General features: G+C 40.9%; 1 protein-coding gene and 1 long non-coding RNA gene across 3 annotated transcripts; one reads left to right on the plus strand and one right to left on the minus strand.

The window, feature by feature from the left end:
• Positions 1-978: 978 nt before the first annotated feature.
• LOC144061115 (uncharacterized) lies at positions 979-15,300 on the minus strand. The gene is made up of 3 exons (XR_013296083.1): positions 15,186-15,300; positions 8,053-8,159; positions 979-1,097 (listed from the first exon to the last, which is right to left on the minus strand). It is a non-coding gene; the product is annotated as an uncharacterized LOC144061115 (long non-coding RNA).
• On the plus strand, positions 2,432-16,067 carry LOC144061113 (melanopsin-A-like). Of its 2 annotated transcripts, none has more exons than XM_077581238.1 (12): positions 2,432-2,605; positions 3,442-3,624; positions 6,518-6,660; positions 7,995-8,128; positions 8,381-8,584; positions 10,033-10,204; positions 10,331-10,510; positions 10,634-10,741; positions 12,956-13,145; positions 14,462-14,626; positions 14,715-14,774; positions 15,118-16,067. In XM_077581238.1, the coding sequence occupies exons 2-12, from the start codon at positions 3,478-3,480 to the stop codon at positions 15,280-15,282; spliced, it is 1,668 nt and encodes a 555-aa protein (XP_077437364.1). In that variant the 5' UTR covers positions 2,432-2,605; positions 3,442-3,477; the 3' UTR covers positions 15,283-16,067. The 2 variants fall into 2 exon arrangements, with proteins under 2 accessions (XP_077437364.1, XP_077437365.1); XM_077581239.1 differs by having other exon boundaries at positions 3,452-3,624.
• Positions 16,068-16,504: the final 437 nt, after the last annotated feature.

The raw sequence follows: 16,504 nt of genomic DNA on the forward strand, positions 1-16,504 counted from the left end.
CAGAATTTTCATGGCAATAATATGTTCTATGTGCCCCCATTAATGTATATAGTGTATTCTGATTCATATTTTATAGGCTTGACAATAATTAATTAGACGTTATAAATGTTACATTTTCTTTTGATGTTACAAATACAGTGCTAATTTTCTTTATTAAAAAAATAAGTTTGAAGTCGAGGTACCGCCCCGAGTCAATGATGGGCCCATGTAACGACGGTTTTGCCAAGCTGTGGTACCACCCAAACACCCTGGAGAGCTTTTTCTTTATCTTCTTGTTTGTCGCATCGTTTGTCGTGTTTGACGAGAACACGTCGACGCGTCTAGTCTGCGAGCGAGTTTTACGTCACCATGCAAGCTCAAGTCCTCGTTCCACTTCCACCTGAATGGAAAACACGCTCACGTACGTCGACCCACTTTGGGGAGGTCACCACGTTTGTTGGTCGCCGTCGAAGCCGACAGCCTTTTAGCAAATGAGCGGCAGATAAATGTCGGGAGATTTGGGTCGATGGAGGCGGCTCGACGGAAGGAGAAAATGTCAATGCGGATGTCACTCAACAATGGCCGCAACACAAGTGGAAACAAATAAACATCTTTTATGAAGGCCGTTGTGGCGGTATTGAATTCCAGTATTTATGTTGTCGTCAACAACTTTTTCTAGGACTAACTTGTCATAGGCGGTACTTTTTGCTCATACTGTGGCTATGCTACCAGCTAAAACTGTGTGACAGTAACCCATTTTCATAATAATGGTAAGACACTTGAAAAAATTAAATAAAAACAATGATGAGGACCCCACTGGAATAAACTTCTTGCATAAAGTCCTAAGACTAGCAACCAATTAAGATGCTCAATTTTCATGCACTTCAATTACTGCAGGCAAGAGTGCATAAATGACCCCAACTACTCTACTCATGAACCTCAAAAGTAACGATAAGGTCACACAATTGTCCTGAAAAAATTCACAAATTCATACACACCTGAGAAATAAAATGGTCTATTTTGCTGTCTGGCATTGAGTGAATGCAAAATGGCTGCCACATCCTGGAACTTCAGATCACAGATCCCTCTGGTGTATTGCGGCAACATCATCACACTCCCTCCAGTGGCGTTAATGGTAAAGACAAATTGAGTGACATGCAAGTTTAAAAAAAAAAAGATGCATTTGTTAGTTTTCATTCACGGAAAATACATACAACAGAAGACAATTGTATTTTATATACACCTCAAAATAGAATTAGCTTGTTCAGAAAACATGCTGCAAATTTGGAAATGTAATTTGGGACACATTATGGGACATACTTCACTTCACTATCACGTTTGAACCATTTCTGACCTCTGAAACAATGATGTCCTTTTACAACTGCAAGAATTCAAAGACTCATTTGTAACGTTAATTAATTTCTAAAATGCAGTTCAAGGACCATTATGGTCAAATGACGTGAAAATGACCCATATATATTTAGAAATATTTTAATTCCACTTTCCTCTCATGTCATTGTGATGAATGGTGGGATGGCACCCAAGCGCCCCCTATTGGTCAGCCTCCACTGCTATCTTGTCATAATCCTGACACCTTTAGCTGTAATTACTTTAGTGTGCAAAAAAACGATGACCTTCAAGTGTGTCGGTGTGTGCGTCTCGCAGCTGTCAATCACTCAGCGTCCTACATTCCTCTCCACTGGATTCAACAATGAACTGGACTCTGCGGTTACCGTGGCGACCATATAGCCTACGTTTAGCTGATTATCGCCACATCTCCATCAAGGAATCAGAATGTTACATAAGCAAACATCAATTAAGAATTGAGACGTTTTGGCCTTTTAGAAAAGTACTTTCCTGCTCTATGTGTATCATGAATTTACAAGGCTAATTTATTTCTTATTTTAAAATGTCTTATGTAAAATTAGTTTTTAAAAAACATGTGATGAATTCTGCCTCTATGTAGCCTATACTCACCAAAATAAAGAAAAATAAAATCATCATCATCATCAAATGTTTCACTGTGTGTAGTCAATCTGTAGAAAAATATTTTTCACATTCCACGTAATTGAACTATACTGAAATGAAAGTTTTTTCCCCCCGACCATGTTCAAATGTATTGAGATGCACCTGTTACCTATAATATAATATAATATAATATCATTCTTAGACAGTGCCTTTTGTAAGGCCTACATGTTTTGTTTGATGATGACATGTTTGATTATTGGACCACATTGAAAGGTGTACCTAATGAAGCGTCTACTCGCTCACTTTGCTTTGGTTTGATTCCAGCTTTTTGTCCTCATCTCCTAATGTCCTCTGCTGCATTGACACAGCGACCCACATACATACCTACCCCCCCCCCCCCCCCCACACACACACTTTTTGTGCGTGCGTGTTTGCATGTGTCTGTCATCCCTTATATAAGGTGCACCTGAGCGGAGGTGGTGTTTTTGCAGTGAAGGATTCCTTTCTTGTTGTGGTCGTAAAGATGACGTTTGAAGACTTCTCTTGCTTTTGTCAGTGAACTTGGTGGACAACTGGACACTAAAAATAACTTTTTGCCCCCCCCCCCACATTTGGAAAGTTAACATTTTTGGATTCTCTTCATCTTCGTCCTCTTCAGGTAAAGTCAGAGCTTAAGTTCAACAAAAAATTGCCTTGATTTGCATGACTGAGTGACATAGGGCCTATTTTGTAGCCATACTTTTATTTATTTATTTATTATTATTATTATTTATTTTTGATACAATCTTGAACAAAGGCCAAGCAATATTCACCGTTTGATAGGCCATTTTGATATGTATTTTTATATTGCTTAGCCTTTGTTCACCGTTGTGGCAAAAAAAAAGGCCAGAAAATAAAATCTCCAATTTTGTTCACAAAAATGTAATTGTGGAGAAAATGCACGTGAATGCCAAAGTTCTGAATGAAATCATGTGGAAATATGTGGAATGCTGACAAAAAAAAACGTGTAATCACTTTGAATGTGTTGAATTAGTGAAGAAATGTAGAATTTGGATCTGAAAATGCAAAAATATTGACTTTCTGGCTTTTTTTCTTTTTCTTTTTAACTTTGTAATTTTTTGGTTGGAAACGGCTTGAATTGCTTGAAGGTGGAATGCTTTTTGAATTGGTAAAAAAGTGGAATTAGGCGGTAAAATATGTAAACAATTAATTTTTTTAAATTTTTTTTATTTTTATTTGGAACATTTTGGGAATTGGAATAAGATGAGTAGTTTGGAGTTCTAATGATTTGAATCGTTCAAGAAATGTGGAAAATGGAACTTGGGGGAAAAAAATGCTGAATTTGTGGCTTTTATTTTGAAAATAATGGTAATGGTCCACACGATGTCTTGAATGAGCATGTTGAAGTTGGAATGGTTTGAATTTGGTCAAGAAATGTGTGCATGTGTGTGCATGTGTCCATGCACATGAGTGTTGCACGTGTTAAATGTGCAGTTGGCGCCAGGAGGAGGAGGAGGAAGAGAGAAGAGGATGAGTGCCACGCGCCACCACACCTTTATCTCCCGCACCGGCACCGGCACCGGCGCCTGGACCACCGCCACCTTGACCGGCTCGGGCTCTCCCGTGGACGCGTACCGGCCCTCGGAGCTGCAAAGCGCCGCCGAAGCCTCGCCCACGGTGAGTCCAACTTTGCGCTTCCAAACTCCATCGAGAATGAAATGCGTGCCATTTAACGCTGGCCTGCTTCGTGACGTCACAGCGGTGCGGACGAGAAGAAAAAAAAAAGAACGAGATGAAAGTTATCGGCAAACGGCGGCCTTTACGTCGGCTGGCGAACAAGGCGAACTTTACACCTTTTTGACAAAAACAATGACACTTGTTAGAATGTGTGAGTGAACACCACAGAAATGTCTGCCTGGTTATGTCGCAACACCAACTAAATAAAAATAAAGAAATAAAGAAGTAAATATGATGCGTTTTGATTGGCACCTGAACATTGACTCGACACGTTTAAAAGCTTAATATCAAAGACATGATGATGGTGTTATCGACACAATCGGTGGGTGGGAGCGAGGTCTGTGTGGAACATATTGATCACACGAAGGGAAACTTCAATGACCTATTTCACTGTGGACGCTGCATGCACAGCCATCCCTCAACATCAACACTGGACGCGCTCCTTACATGCTCTACTCTTCTTGAATAACGATGGAACACACCATCGCATGAAGAAAAATATATGAACATGTTTGCCTTATTCGTAGTACGTGCCCCCACACATAAGGCCCCCCTGTCCGCCATTCCAAAGCCGACCGGTCCTGCTGGAGAATGAAAAACCCCAAAGACCACCGTAAGACATTCTTGTAAGAACCAGTTGATCGGATCACGGCTTCAGACTTGGGATGAATGACTTGATCCTTCTGGAAAATGGGAATGAAACTCGTGAAGGATTGTTTGTAAGATTTGAACCAAAGGACTTTTGTAATGGAAGTGATAGCATGTGACGTCAATATCAACACTTCTGATGTTTTGATGACTTTTGATAGAAGGCTTTGAAACGAAGGAAGCGAGGCATGCTGGGATTGTTACACAATCAAACCAGAGCGCGGCCTACTTTGCACACACATCATCGATTATTCAGAAAAACTGGTGGAAAATGTATTTAGAAAAACAGAAAAAAAATTAAGAAAAACAGAAAAATTATTATTTTATGAAAGGGGGGGGGGGAAATCACTGAGAAAAACAGAAAAAAAATACTCAGAAAAACGGGAAAAAATATTCCATAAAACAGAAAATAATATAAAAAAAACTCTCCCCAAAAATTAGTCAGAAAAACAGGATGATTTTTTTTTTCAAGTGAATGCAATACGCAGAAAAGGAAAATCATTTGTCAGAAGAATGATAAACGCGATACCAAGAAGGCCTTGGTAAGCAATGAGCGACACTCACACCATCAACTTTGTTTTGAGAATGAAGTTCTTATCTACAAAGTTAATCTCGTCCCCCTCAGCTCAGCTTTCATCCTTTGACGTTCCCACACGAGAATGCTGAGAAACGGCCACGCTAGTCGCAAAGCATTTTTTAATGAAATGGTCAAATATTCCCGCAGGAGGACATGGAATTAGGAAGGAACTTCTCCTCTGTTCGACCTCCATCTTTGCTCAACGTCGTTGACATGGAGACAAGAGACGAGCGGCTTAATTAAAGGTGCGATGATAGCGACCGCGGGGAGATTCATCATTCGGCTCTCGGAAGGAATTAAGGCAGCTCGCTGCTGATTAGCCAGACGGGCTAACGTGAAGGCTTCCCACCGCGCCGAATCTGAATGTGATTACATCAAGGAGCGCCTCATTTACATTCATCTACGGATAAATAGCAGCCGGCTCGCAAGGAAGCCGTTCGCTAATGGCACGTTTCATACTCATCGTATTCTTAATACTTCCATTATGTTTAATCCTCATACCGAGTTTGATACTCAGAAGGCGTTACATACTCGCGGTACACATTATGTACGTTCAATCTGAAAGGTGTAAAATCCTAAATCACTTTGTAAACACTTGCCAAGTGATGAACGGCGGCAAAATGGCTGTCTTCCAAACACAACTGTTACGACTTCTTGAGACTTTTTCCTGGGTCTACTCATGACAGACATGTCTATAAATTTAAAAAGAAATACATTTTTGTATCCAAGAAAACTGGCTTCAGGGGCTGAATTTGGAAAATGTGCTTGTAGGCGCTACCACGAGTCATCAAAGTTTGTGGTCATGCTCTGCCCAGACAAAATGACAAAAACTAGGTTTGGGTGGTTCAAGACAAAATCTTGAGGACTTGCTGGTCATTTAAGGACCATTGGAAATGGTCAACATGTAACGGCTGATGCAAATGAAAATAGCCAACACCCTGTGACTTTTTGGGCTTGACTTCTTGAGCAGAGTTGGCAAATCCAAGTCCAGAAAGTAAAAAACCTGCCACAGTTTGACTTTTGCCCCTGATGCTAGCTAGCTAGCTCCCTAGCTAGCTCCCATGGTGCTCATTTACCTGCTAGGGAGTAGCTAGCTAGCATCAGGGGCTAAAGCCAAACTGTGGTAGGGTTTTTACTTTCTGGACCTGGATTTGCCACCTCTTTTCTTGAGGCTTTTTTTTTTTGTGGGTCTACTCATCATAGACAAGTCTACCAAATCTTTTGTAGCTAAGTGAGCCTGGCTTCAGGGGCTGAATGTTTAAAACATTCCTGTAGGCGCTATCAAAAGTCATCACATTTTGTTGCCCAGAGAAAATGACAAAAACTAAAATTGCATTGCAATTTGGCGTTGTCCATCTATCGAGTGCGGGTGACTCAAGTTTGGTAGCAATTGGACAAAATCTCTAAGACTTGTTGGTCTTTTAAGGACGCCAGAAATGGGCAAGATGTGCCTATGATGGCCGATTCAAACCAAAATGGCAACTTCCTGTGCCTTTTCAAGCATGGCCTCTTGAGACTTTTTTGTGGGTCTCCTCATGATAGACACAGCCACCAAATTTCATGTTGCCCAGTCAAAGTATGTCGTCAATTCTCCCTCTTATCCTCCAGGCGGCGATGGCGAGCCGGGTCCCTCACCCGTTCCCAACCGTGGACGTGCCGGACCACGCCCACTACACCATCGGCTCCGTCATCCTCGCCATCGGCATCACCGGGTTGATCGGCAACTTCATGGTCATCTACGCTTTCAGCAGGTCGGCGCACGACCAAATATGGTCACAGCGACACAATGGCGTCAATTCATTTGGTTGGCTGGATTTGGCTCCCAATTTATCACCCTGGCAACAGTCAGCGATGAAAAGAAAACAATCCTTGACCGGCGACCAGTCTATTCTTTGTCAATATGTGACCTGACATCAAGTGGCGAGCAATCCTTTATTTGTGTCTAGGTGCCCTGTGTTTGACTGTTGACCAATCTATTGTTTGTATGTGCTGTGAACGTTCCAAAGTCCAAATGGATACATGTTGGACACATGTTGTAGTCCACTAGAGGTGAATCCTGGGTAACGTAGTGTCATGGTTGCCAAAAATCACACTCGTCCGTTGCGAGACTTCCCGGTTTTGATGGGCCCAGTTGCCGCCGTGTCCTATCTTTCACCCGGCAAACATTTTCCCACGAGCCTTTGAAGCGACTCGTTATTGATGGCAGCACTTAGCAGACGGCCATCGATCGAATTTAGGTAATTTTGCACACGTTGTGTTGAGTTGGGCGAGCAACAATCAGACCAATCAATCGCTGAGGTGACGCCAGGACGTGATGGAAAGAATCGGACTTTGCTTGGATTTGACACCAAAAGTGGCCAAATCACATTTCTTCCCTTTCATGACATTTTTTTCATTTCAAGTGACGCATACATGTGTCATTTTTATAATTCATGATGTAACGTTTGCATATCTCTAATGTAGCATGTTTATGTCACAGGCAGGTCGAGATAGAACTTTAAAGAGGCAGAGCGACGAACTGGACCAAGAATTTGTTGGAATTCTATTCATTTGTACATTCTTTGAGTGATTTTTGTCAATTGTTCACATTTTGTGCAATGATTAGTGTTGAGTATTTTGTCCATTTCCCTCAAGTTGTACATTTAGCACATTTAGTTCATTTGGTACATTTTGCGTCTTTTGTTACATCCATCATGCATTTTTCCGTATTTTTCAATTTATTTTGCACATTTGGTCACTTTTCACAATTAATCAATTTTGTCCAATTGGTAATTTCCCCCACCCCCTCCTAAATGTGTTTATTTACTGTATTAATTTCGTACTTTTTGCATATTTTATATTTTACATGTTAATTGTGTCCATTTCCTCCATTTTGTATATTTTGCAAGTCTGTACATTTTGTAATCCTGTACAAATTGGAAGGGGGAAACTAATCAAAGAAAGACTTAAATGTAAATGAAATTTTATTTTGATTATAGCAGCTGCGAATGGCTGTGACCAGCCATGTGACCCGATTATTAACACACACAATGACACATTCTGTGTGTGCGTGTGTGTGTGTGTGTGTGTGTGTGTGTGTGTTCAGGAGCCGCAGCCTGCGCACGCCCCCCAACATGTTCATCATCAACTTGGCCATCACTGACCTGCTGATGTGCGTCACGCAGGCGCCCGTCTTCTTCACCAGCAGCATGCACAAGAGGTGGATCTTTGGCGAGAAAGGTACGCACGCACGCACGCACGCACGCACGCCCTGGAATGAGCAACAGACAAAATGCATTAAAAATGGATAACATTTTTACAAAATGAAAAAAAAAGGAAAGGAAAATTACCAAACAAATTCCGACAAAATTGTCGATAAGATTTCAACAACAAAAAAAGAGAAAATATTTGTGGTGTTTGTTTATTTGTTGTTGGTTGGAAGTAACGTGGCTCGTTCTTGTGTGTGTGTGTGTGTGTGTGTGTGTGTTGCAGCGTGTGAGCTGTACGCGTTCTGCGGCGCGCTCTTTGGCATCTGCTCCATGATCACGCTGATGGTGATCGCCGTGGACCGCTACTTTGTCATCACGCGACCTCTGACCTCCATTGGTGTGTTGTCACGGAAACGAGCCCTTGCCATCCTGGCGGCCGCTTGGGCGTACTCACTGGGGTGGAGTTTGCCGCCTTTCTTCGGATGGAGTGAGCACGCTCGCACGCACGCACGCACGCACGCACGCACGCACGCACGCACGCGTGCAGCAAACATTGCCTTGTTTGTGTGAGCACTACTCTACAAAACGTACATTTAAAAAATGGACACAAATGGTAAAAGGGACCAAAAAAACACAATGTACAAAATTGGCAAAATGGGAAAAAAATGTAGGCTACAGCACAAACTGGACAAAGATACAAAAGAAGATTCCCAACAGTGGGAAATATGTCCTGTACAAAATAGACAGAATTGACCAAACTGATAAACAAAAACCGCAAAACTGAACTGAAACTGACAAGAATCGTATATCATTGGAAAGAATGGCAAAATTATCTAAATCAAATCAACATAACTTTCAATTTTGCACAAAATTGCAGGGATGTGATTTGACCAAAGTGAAATTATCTGAAAATTTAGCCGGGGGTCTGGGGGCCGCTGGCACTTTCAATGCACTCACATGACAAAGAAATAGACAAAACAACAGCATCAATTTTCAATGTATATTGAACTATCCCATATAAAATGGCAGTTTTAGTCAACTCAAAATCAGTCACATTCAAAAACATTGGACTGCCTTTGCTTTTAAAAACTATCACTGAGAATATCATCATATCTAACTAATGTGATTACTAAGTTAACACATAAATAATGTTGAAGAGTTCAAATTTCATGAACAAATAATTGTATCATGACCAAATGAAAAGTAACTCATATTAGAGCATACCACAAATGTCTTTGTTATAGCAGAAGATGTTATCTGTCCGAGTCATGTGCATACACAATGAAATACTAAAAAAAAAATATATATATATATATATATTTTTTTTTTTTAGGGGGGGGGAGATAAAAAAAGCGGAATTCCGCGAATTAGCGGAAAAATCACATCCCTGAAATTGGCAAAGTAGACAAAATGGGGATCGCCAAAACTGGGGGAAAACCGATTGAACTGAAAACAAGGTTGTTCTATAATTGGCAAAATCGGCAAACTTGACAATTTGCACAAAATAGACAAAACTGTACAAAATTCACAAACACATTAGGAAAAATTGTCCAAATTAATAGGGCAAATGGAAAATATGGACAATAAATAACAAAATTGACAAAAATCACAAAACAAAAAAGAAGAAAATCGACCTGAATCACAACGCTAGCTGGAAAATATTGGACAAACCTAATCGGCATTGTAGGCAATTGGCACAAAATGGACAGTTGACAAAAATGACCAACTTGACAAACTGCACAAAATTGCTGAACAATTTTCATAAAGTTGCCCAAATTTGCTAAATGGACAAAATGTACACAATGTAAATTTGTGAGGGGAAAAAGTAAATTAGAGGGAAAATGGACAAAAAGGACAAGCATGTGTATTGTTTGCTAATGTTTCTCCACATGTTGACATCTTGCTAGTGAGGTCACGTGTGTGCGTGTGTGCCAGGCGCGTACGTGCCCGAGGGGCTGCTAACGTCGTGCACGTGGGACTACATGACGTTCACGCCGTCGGTGCGAGCGTACACCATGCTGCTGTTCGTCTTCGTCTTCTTCCTGCCGCTGCTCGTCATCGTCTACTGTTACGTCTTCATCTTCAGAGCCATACGCAACACCAACAAGTCAGTAGCACGCCGGCCGCGCCCGTTTGTGTTTGCGTGTCTCATTTTAAATGTTCACATTGAAATAATATCATTGAAAACGCAATTTTTTGCTCAACAATGTGTGTGTGTGCGTGCATGTTTTAGGACGGTGGGCAAGATGAGCGGGAGCGGCGTGCACGCCCACGTGGCTTCCCGCGACTCCACCAAGTCCTTCCACCGGCTGCAGAACGAGTGGAAGATGGCCAAGATCGCGCTGATCGTCATCCTGCTCTACGTGGTGTCCTGGTCGCCGTACTCCGCCGTGGCCCTCACCGCCTTCGCCGGGTAAAAACTGGCCGTGTTTTCGCTCATGCGTAAAAAAAGAATGGACGGGGAAAATGTGGCTACGCCAAGTGCGATGCTTTGCTATGGTAGGCCCGTTTGCAATTGCGGTTGTCTTTGGTGAAGGTACGCTGACATGTTGACGCCCTACATGAATTCCGTGCCTGCCGTCATCGCCAAGGCTTCGGCCATCCACAACCCCATCATCTACGCCATCACGCACCCTAAGTACAGGTAGGTAGAGCAACACCAATCAGACGTATTGATGAATTTGGTCTTCCGCATTCAACTGATGACATTTGAGCAAACGTAGCAGGATATCCGATTTTCTATCTCTAACTTGAGCCACTGTGGTGTTCAGTGCCGGCGTCTGTCGAGGCTACCGGCATGTGTGCTTAGAAACCCGCCGCGGTTTCTGTTATGTTATAGAGTTTGTTGAAACTAGCGATGGTAGGCTACATTAGCTAACAATGTTGAACCCATCTCCTTGTTATTAATTGGCATGCAGTCAGTCCACACTTGAGCAAGTTGGCCTTTTTCAACCACATCCTTTCTGGCAATCGTTGACTCGATTCCGGGATCGAGCCCACTTGGCTACGACTGCAGCCAAAAGGCACAAACCGAGTTCTAACCTGTGATGTTCGCCGTCTCTGCCTACTTGATCCCCAACAACATGTCAATTAGTGTTCATTTTATCCACCATTTTTAACTCTTTGACTGCCAGACGTTTTCAGAAAAGGGATGCCGTGGGTGCCAGCCGATTTAAGCATTTTTGACTGATCTTTCAAGGTCCACAGAAAATTATGTGTTTGGACTATGGAAACACACATACTACCAAATGAAAGATTGGACTCTCATCTTTCATCAGAAAAAAAAGTTTGTTTCTACCTTATTCCGTTTTTCAGTAATCAACAATAGAAAATGGTTAGTTTCACCTCTGTTTTAAAAAAACGTCTTTTAACGTCTTTGGCACTCCGCCATATGATTTTACTAAACGTTATATAACGTTTTTGGCAGTCAAAGAGTTAAATGTAGTCTCAGTTTTAGTCCCGTTTCAATCATGATTGTTAGTTTTTATCGTAGTCAACCTCATCCCGTTTTTATTTAGTCCATTTTTATTCGACTTTATATCAAGCATTTTAGTCTTTATTTTAGTCCAAGAAACATCACTTTATTCATTTAGTTTTAGTCAACAAAAACTATTTATTCTAGTTTTAGTCAGGACAATCATTTTACTCCTGTAGGCCGATTTTTTTGTTGATGTCAGCTATTACGGTGAACATTTTGGTATTGGTAAGTATTTCATTGGCTACTTTGGCTCCACGGTACAAGCTAGTAAATTTGCCAGCATTAGTTAGCGGTCGGATTAACATTATTGTTGGAACGTTACGTTATAACTATAATTTCCTTCTTTTTTTTAAATTACCTTTCACCATGAATCCAGCTCATGTCTGTCCCATGTGCATGTTCCACTTACTAGTTGCAAATTCGAAAGGGGGTGTGTCACAACGTGTCACATGACAGATGAGCAGAGACGAGATATTACTAAATCATGTCCATAAATTTGAGTCCTGTTTTTATTAAGTGAAGTACATTCTCGTCTCGTCTTCATTAGTCAACGAAAATGCATACTGATTTAGTCACACTTATTGTTTATCAACAAGGGTTTTAGTCCAGTGAAAAATGTGCATTGATGAAATTATTTGTAGTTATTTTTCGATTGACAAAGTTAACACTAATGTCAACACTTTCAGGTGTTCCGCTCAGTTGACCTAAATGTTAACTGGGCCGGAGACAAACGCACACACTAATAGACGACATACGCTAAGTGCAAGGCACATCATTGCATGATGAAAAAAGGTTTAAAGCATTATCATCATCATCATCATCATCATCATCATCATCACTTTGATGATTAAACGATGGCGGGATCTCAAGGCCATTTTACACAGAAGCAATCAAAGTGAAATCCATCTCTTTTTTCATGGTGCTCATCCTGTCGGCCGCGGGTGGCTATAACCGATCCCAGCCGACTTTGGCCCAAAGGCAGACTGCACCCGGACTCGTCACAACAGTGTCGGGAGCAGAGAAAGATGAACGATTCCGAACATTGCGCTCCTTCCCAGATCACCCTAAAAGATTGACCCCCGCCTAACGTTTTCTTTTGTACTGATGTGTTAGACGAGCAATCTAAGCTGGTAGAGAAGAATAAAACAACCGTCACTCCATTTTCAGTTTTCTCAATCACTTGTCGACATAGCTTGTGTCATTGTTTTTGCCACCTGAAAATACCCGTAACATCATGGCGAAAAGGTCTTTGCCAAACTAACCACTTAGTTGGTCTAAAACCACTTGCAGCTCAACTCAATATACATTTACAAAGTGATGGAAATTCATCAACCGTGCTCCAATGACAAAAATGAGCGTTTTCACAATATTGTTGCTCAGGGTGGCGTTGGCCAAGTACATCCCGGGTCTCGGCACTCTTCTGTGCGTGCGTCCTATGGACCTTCGCTCGGCCGGCAGCAGTTTCGTGTCCACGCGGCGTTCCACCGTCTCCAGCCAGACCTCCGACACCAGCGCGCACTTCCGACGACTCAGCAAGAGTCGCCGTTCTTCGGCCTCCGACAGCGAGTCGGTGAGTCCGACGCAGCGCCCTGAAGAGACCTTACCGGCAAGGCTGAGGAGTGGCATCCCCTTGTACTTTGAACGCACCCTTCTTGAAAGGGAAGTCAACACAAAATCTTTTTCTTGGCGATGTGTATTTTCTATGCTACGGAGGAGCAAAACTGCTCAAGTTTAAAATAAATAAATGACAAATAAATAAATGAATAAAAGTGAAAATAAAAACGGATTTAAAAAATATTATTCAAAATTAAATTCAAAAAATACATATAAATGGAAATAAAAACAACAAAAAATATATATATCTCTAAATAAATAAAGTTAAAAAAAAAAGAGATATGTTTTTTTAAATAAATACAAAAACAAGTGTTGAAATAAATACAAAAATAAATAAAACGCTATTTTTACTTGTATTTATTTATTTATTTAGGGATATATATATATATATATATTTTTTTTATATTTCCATTTATATCTATTTTTTGTATTACATTTTTTAATGATATATTTTATCCTCCTAAGGTCCAAGCTGTTTTTTACATGCAAAGTGCTTTCCACGTTTGTGGCCACTAAGCCTTAGGAGGTAAAATCTGTTTTAATTTCCACTTTTATTCATTTATTTATTTAGTTATTTATTTTGTATTTTGGCAGTTTTGGTCCTCCATATTCAAGCCCACTAGTCTAAATACGATACTCTGGTTAATATTGCATTAGTGGAATAATCCAGCATCTTTTGTCAATATCAGAAGGTGGCCATTTTGCCACTTGCTGTCGAGTGAAAATGATGTGATTGGTCGTTGCCTGAGCAACTGTGATGTCATCTTCAGTCGACATCAAGTGGCAAAATGGCCGCACTCTGAGATGGATAAAAACGGCTGGAATTTGTTTCATAACTGATATTCCACAAATGTAAATATGAATCAAAATGTCATGTTTAGACAAGTGAGGTCACATATAAAATATTATTGTCAAGAAATGTTTATGGTTGACTTCCCCTTCCAATCTCGAGGCACTGTATCCATACGACGATGTGCAGAGGTACGTCTACCAAGACAGCCAAACAACATCCATAGCACGTAGGAACTTTTCGACTTCAACCCTACAGATTGGAGGGTCCGCTTCAGAGTCCCCAAACTGTTTATCACACTCCCCACATTTTTCATGATTAAATTCATGGAGACGTTTTACAATTGTAGCGCTATCATTTCAATTCAGCATTTTTCATCTGACAGTCAAAAGTTCTTCTATGTTAATGAGTCCCTCGGCATTCACACACGATTTCTCCAGAAATGGCCTTGTAAGTTAAGAGTTTTGTGTTCCCCCGGACAGGTTTTAACAGACACGGAGGCGGACCTGCCCAGTCTGAGCTCTCGGCCTGCCAGCCGCCAAGTGTCCTGCGACATCAGTAGGGACACGGCAGAATTCCCCGAATTCAAACCGTCATCCAGCTTCAAGGGGAAAATGAAAAACCATGACTCGGGAATCTTTGAGAGGGTCAGACGGCAATCAATATCATCTTGATGATGTCAACGTTTGTTTGGGTTCAACGTAAATTCTCATGCATTTGTTTGTCTTTGTGCAGACGTCTTTTGACACGGATATTTCCATGATTGGCGTCAGTGAACGTGGCAGCATTCCTAACGTGAGTTCAAAAACACAGCAACGGGAACGAATGTCAACTTTGTAGGATACTTTAAAGTTTGAAGTTCATACACTTACTTGGGACCTTCAAGTATGATCACCGTCTTTTGATTCCCATCACTGTGCTCTGACTTCATTTTGCTCAACTTTCATTCTAACTTGGTATATTTGATTAGCTAACGATGTTTAACAGAGACGAGTAGTTGAGTAACTGTACTGTACTTTACATAAAAACTGATCTCTGAAATCTGTGACATAGTGGGAGCGCTAACGTTGAACCACGAATACGGTGTACAGGTATATATTGTTTTTTAGATCGATTGTCAATTTTTGTCCACCGACAGAGCGGCGACTTGGCAGACGCTCACGTGAGCAGAAGCGTGCTAAGTCGCATCCCGAGCATCGTCGTTACCTCTGAGTCCAGCCCCTTCCTCCCCATTGGACGCAGCAGCTCACGCTCCACCCGCGCCAAGGCCACCTACAGCAGCACGGGGGCGGGCTCTGGTTGAAGCATGTGACCGGTCCACTTTATATCTGTACATTAGAAACACATGCAAGTAGTCATTCGATTCAATTACATCAATTCATTATAAACTGTATATTAATTGTGTACGTAAAACAATTTGTTTTACCAATATTTTTACTAGATTATTTGTAATAATTATACAGCATCAAGGAGTATCACAAATTTGAACGATCCATTGAATTGAATTGAATTACTTTCCCCTACTCAGTCATGCTGAGCCTTGCAAGCGCACCCCCCCTCCCCACCCAGCCAAAATATAAGAATGTGGTAAAAGTTCCCCAGCACAAAACAAAGAGTATTATTGTTTTTTGTTGTTGTTTTTGTGTGAGTGTTTTGATGACTTGTCTGTGCATTGTGATTGTGTCTGGCTTGAGGGTAAAGTTATGCTGCTGTTGGTTTTGCGGGGGGCTTATTTTTTTACCCGAATATATTTACATGACATTTCTTCATCTGTTTGAATGTTTTCATAAAAACGAGTGTGTGTTGGGAGCACGGCTTGGGACTGTTGATGGGCCTCTGTCAGACCAAAAGAAACCATGGTGATAAAATGTTTTCTTTTCCTTGCTAATGTTGTCAGTAGTCAAGTGTTTCATTTGATTTTTCATAACCATCCATACCTAAAATGTGAAGTAAAACATTGTGCATTATACACTTACTATCCCTAATGTAAAATCACGTTAACGTGTTTGTTTCTCAGAATTATTGTATATGTAAGTTTACGTTATTGTTTATTTTATTTTTATAAATAAAAAAAACTGCCTAACTTGTTCCCAGTTCAGTTATTACGATGATGCTTTATTTCTGTATTATGGTCTAAATTTAAACACAAGTGAGAAGACGCATAAACAGAGAATCCATAAGAAACAAGCATTCACACTCGCTATGGACATTTTTTTTCCATCTTCATTGAAGCTAAGCATAACATGCTAAGACGATATGGAAACTGTGAGGCAGTGATGCTAACCAGTACTACTAGTGCACCACGTTGCCACATTCTGAGCTGGCAAAGATTTCTCAAACTGACACTTTTCAACAATTATCATATTGTTGTGTTTTTAATATTTACGACTGTTGCTTAACAAGTAATTAATTCATACTCATAATAATTATTGATTATCTGGGGAGTGTCAGAGAGAGACCTACCTCCTCACGTGACTGCTAGCTGTTACTGCCCCTTTAAATAAAAAGCCCGCGCACCACAGAAG

Source organism: Vanacampus margaritifer, chromosome 12 (genome assembly GCF_051991255.1).
Source record: "Vanacampus margaritifer isolate UIUO_Vmar chromosome 12, RoL_Vmar_1.0, whole genome shotgun sequence".
NCBI classification, from domain to species: Eukaryota; Metazoa; Chordata; class Actinopteri; order Syngnathiformes; family Syngnathidae; genus Vanacampus; species Vanacampus margaritifer.

Coding starts and splice junctions, on each gene's coding strand:
- LOC144061113 (XM_077581238.1), top strand. CDS start 3,478: ATGAGTGCCACGCGCCACCACACCTTTATCTCCCGCACCGGCACCGGC. Junction 3,625..6,517: donor CCGCCGAAGCCTCGCCCACG/GTGAGTCCAACT, acceptor CTTATCCTCCAG/GCGGCGATGGCGAGCCGGGT. Junction 13,146..14,461: donor CGGCCTCCGACAGCGAGTCG/GTGAGTCCGACG, acceptor TCCCCCGGACAG/GTTTTAACAGACACGGAGGC.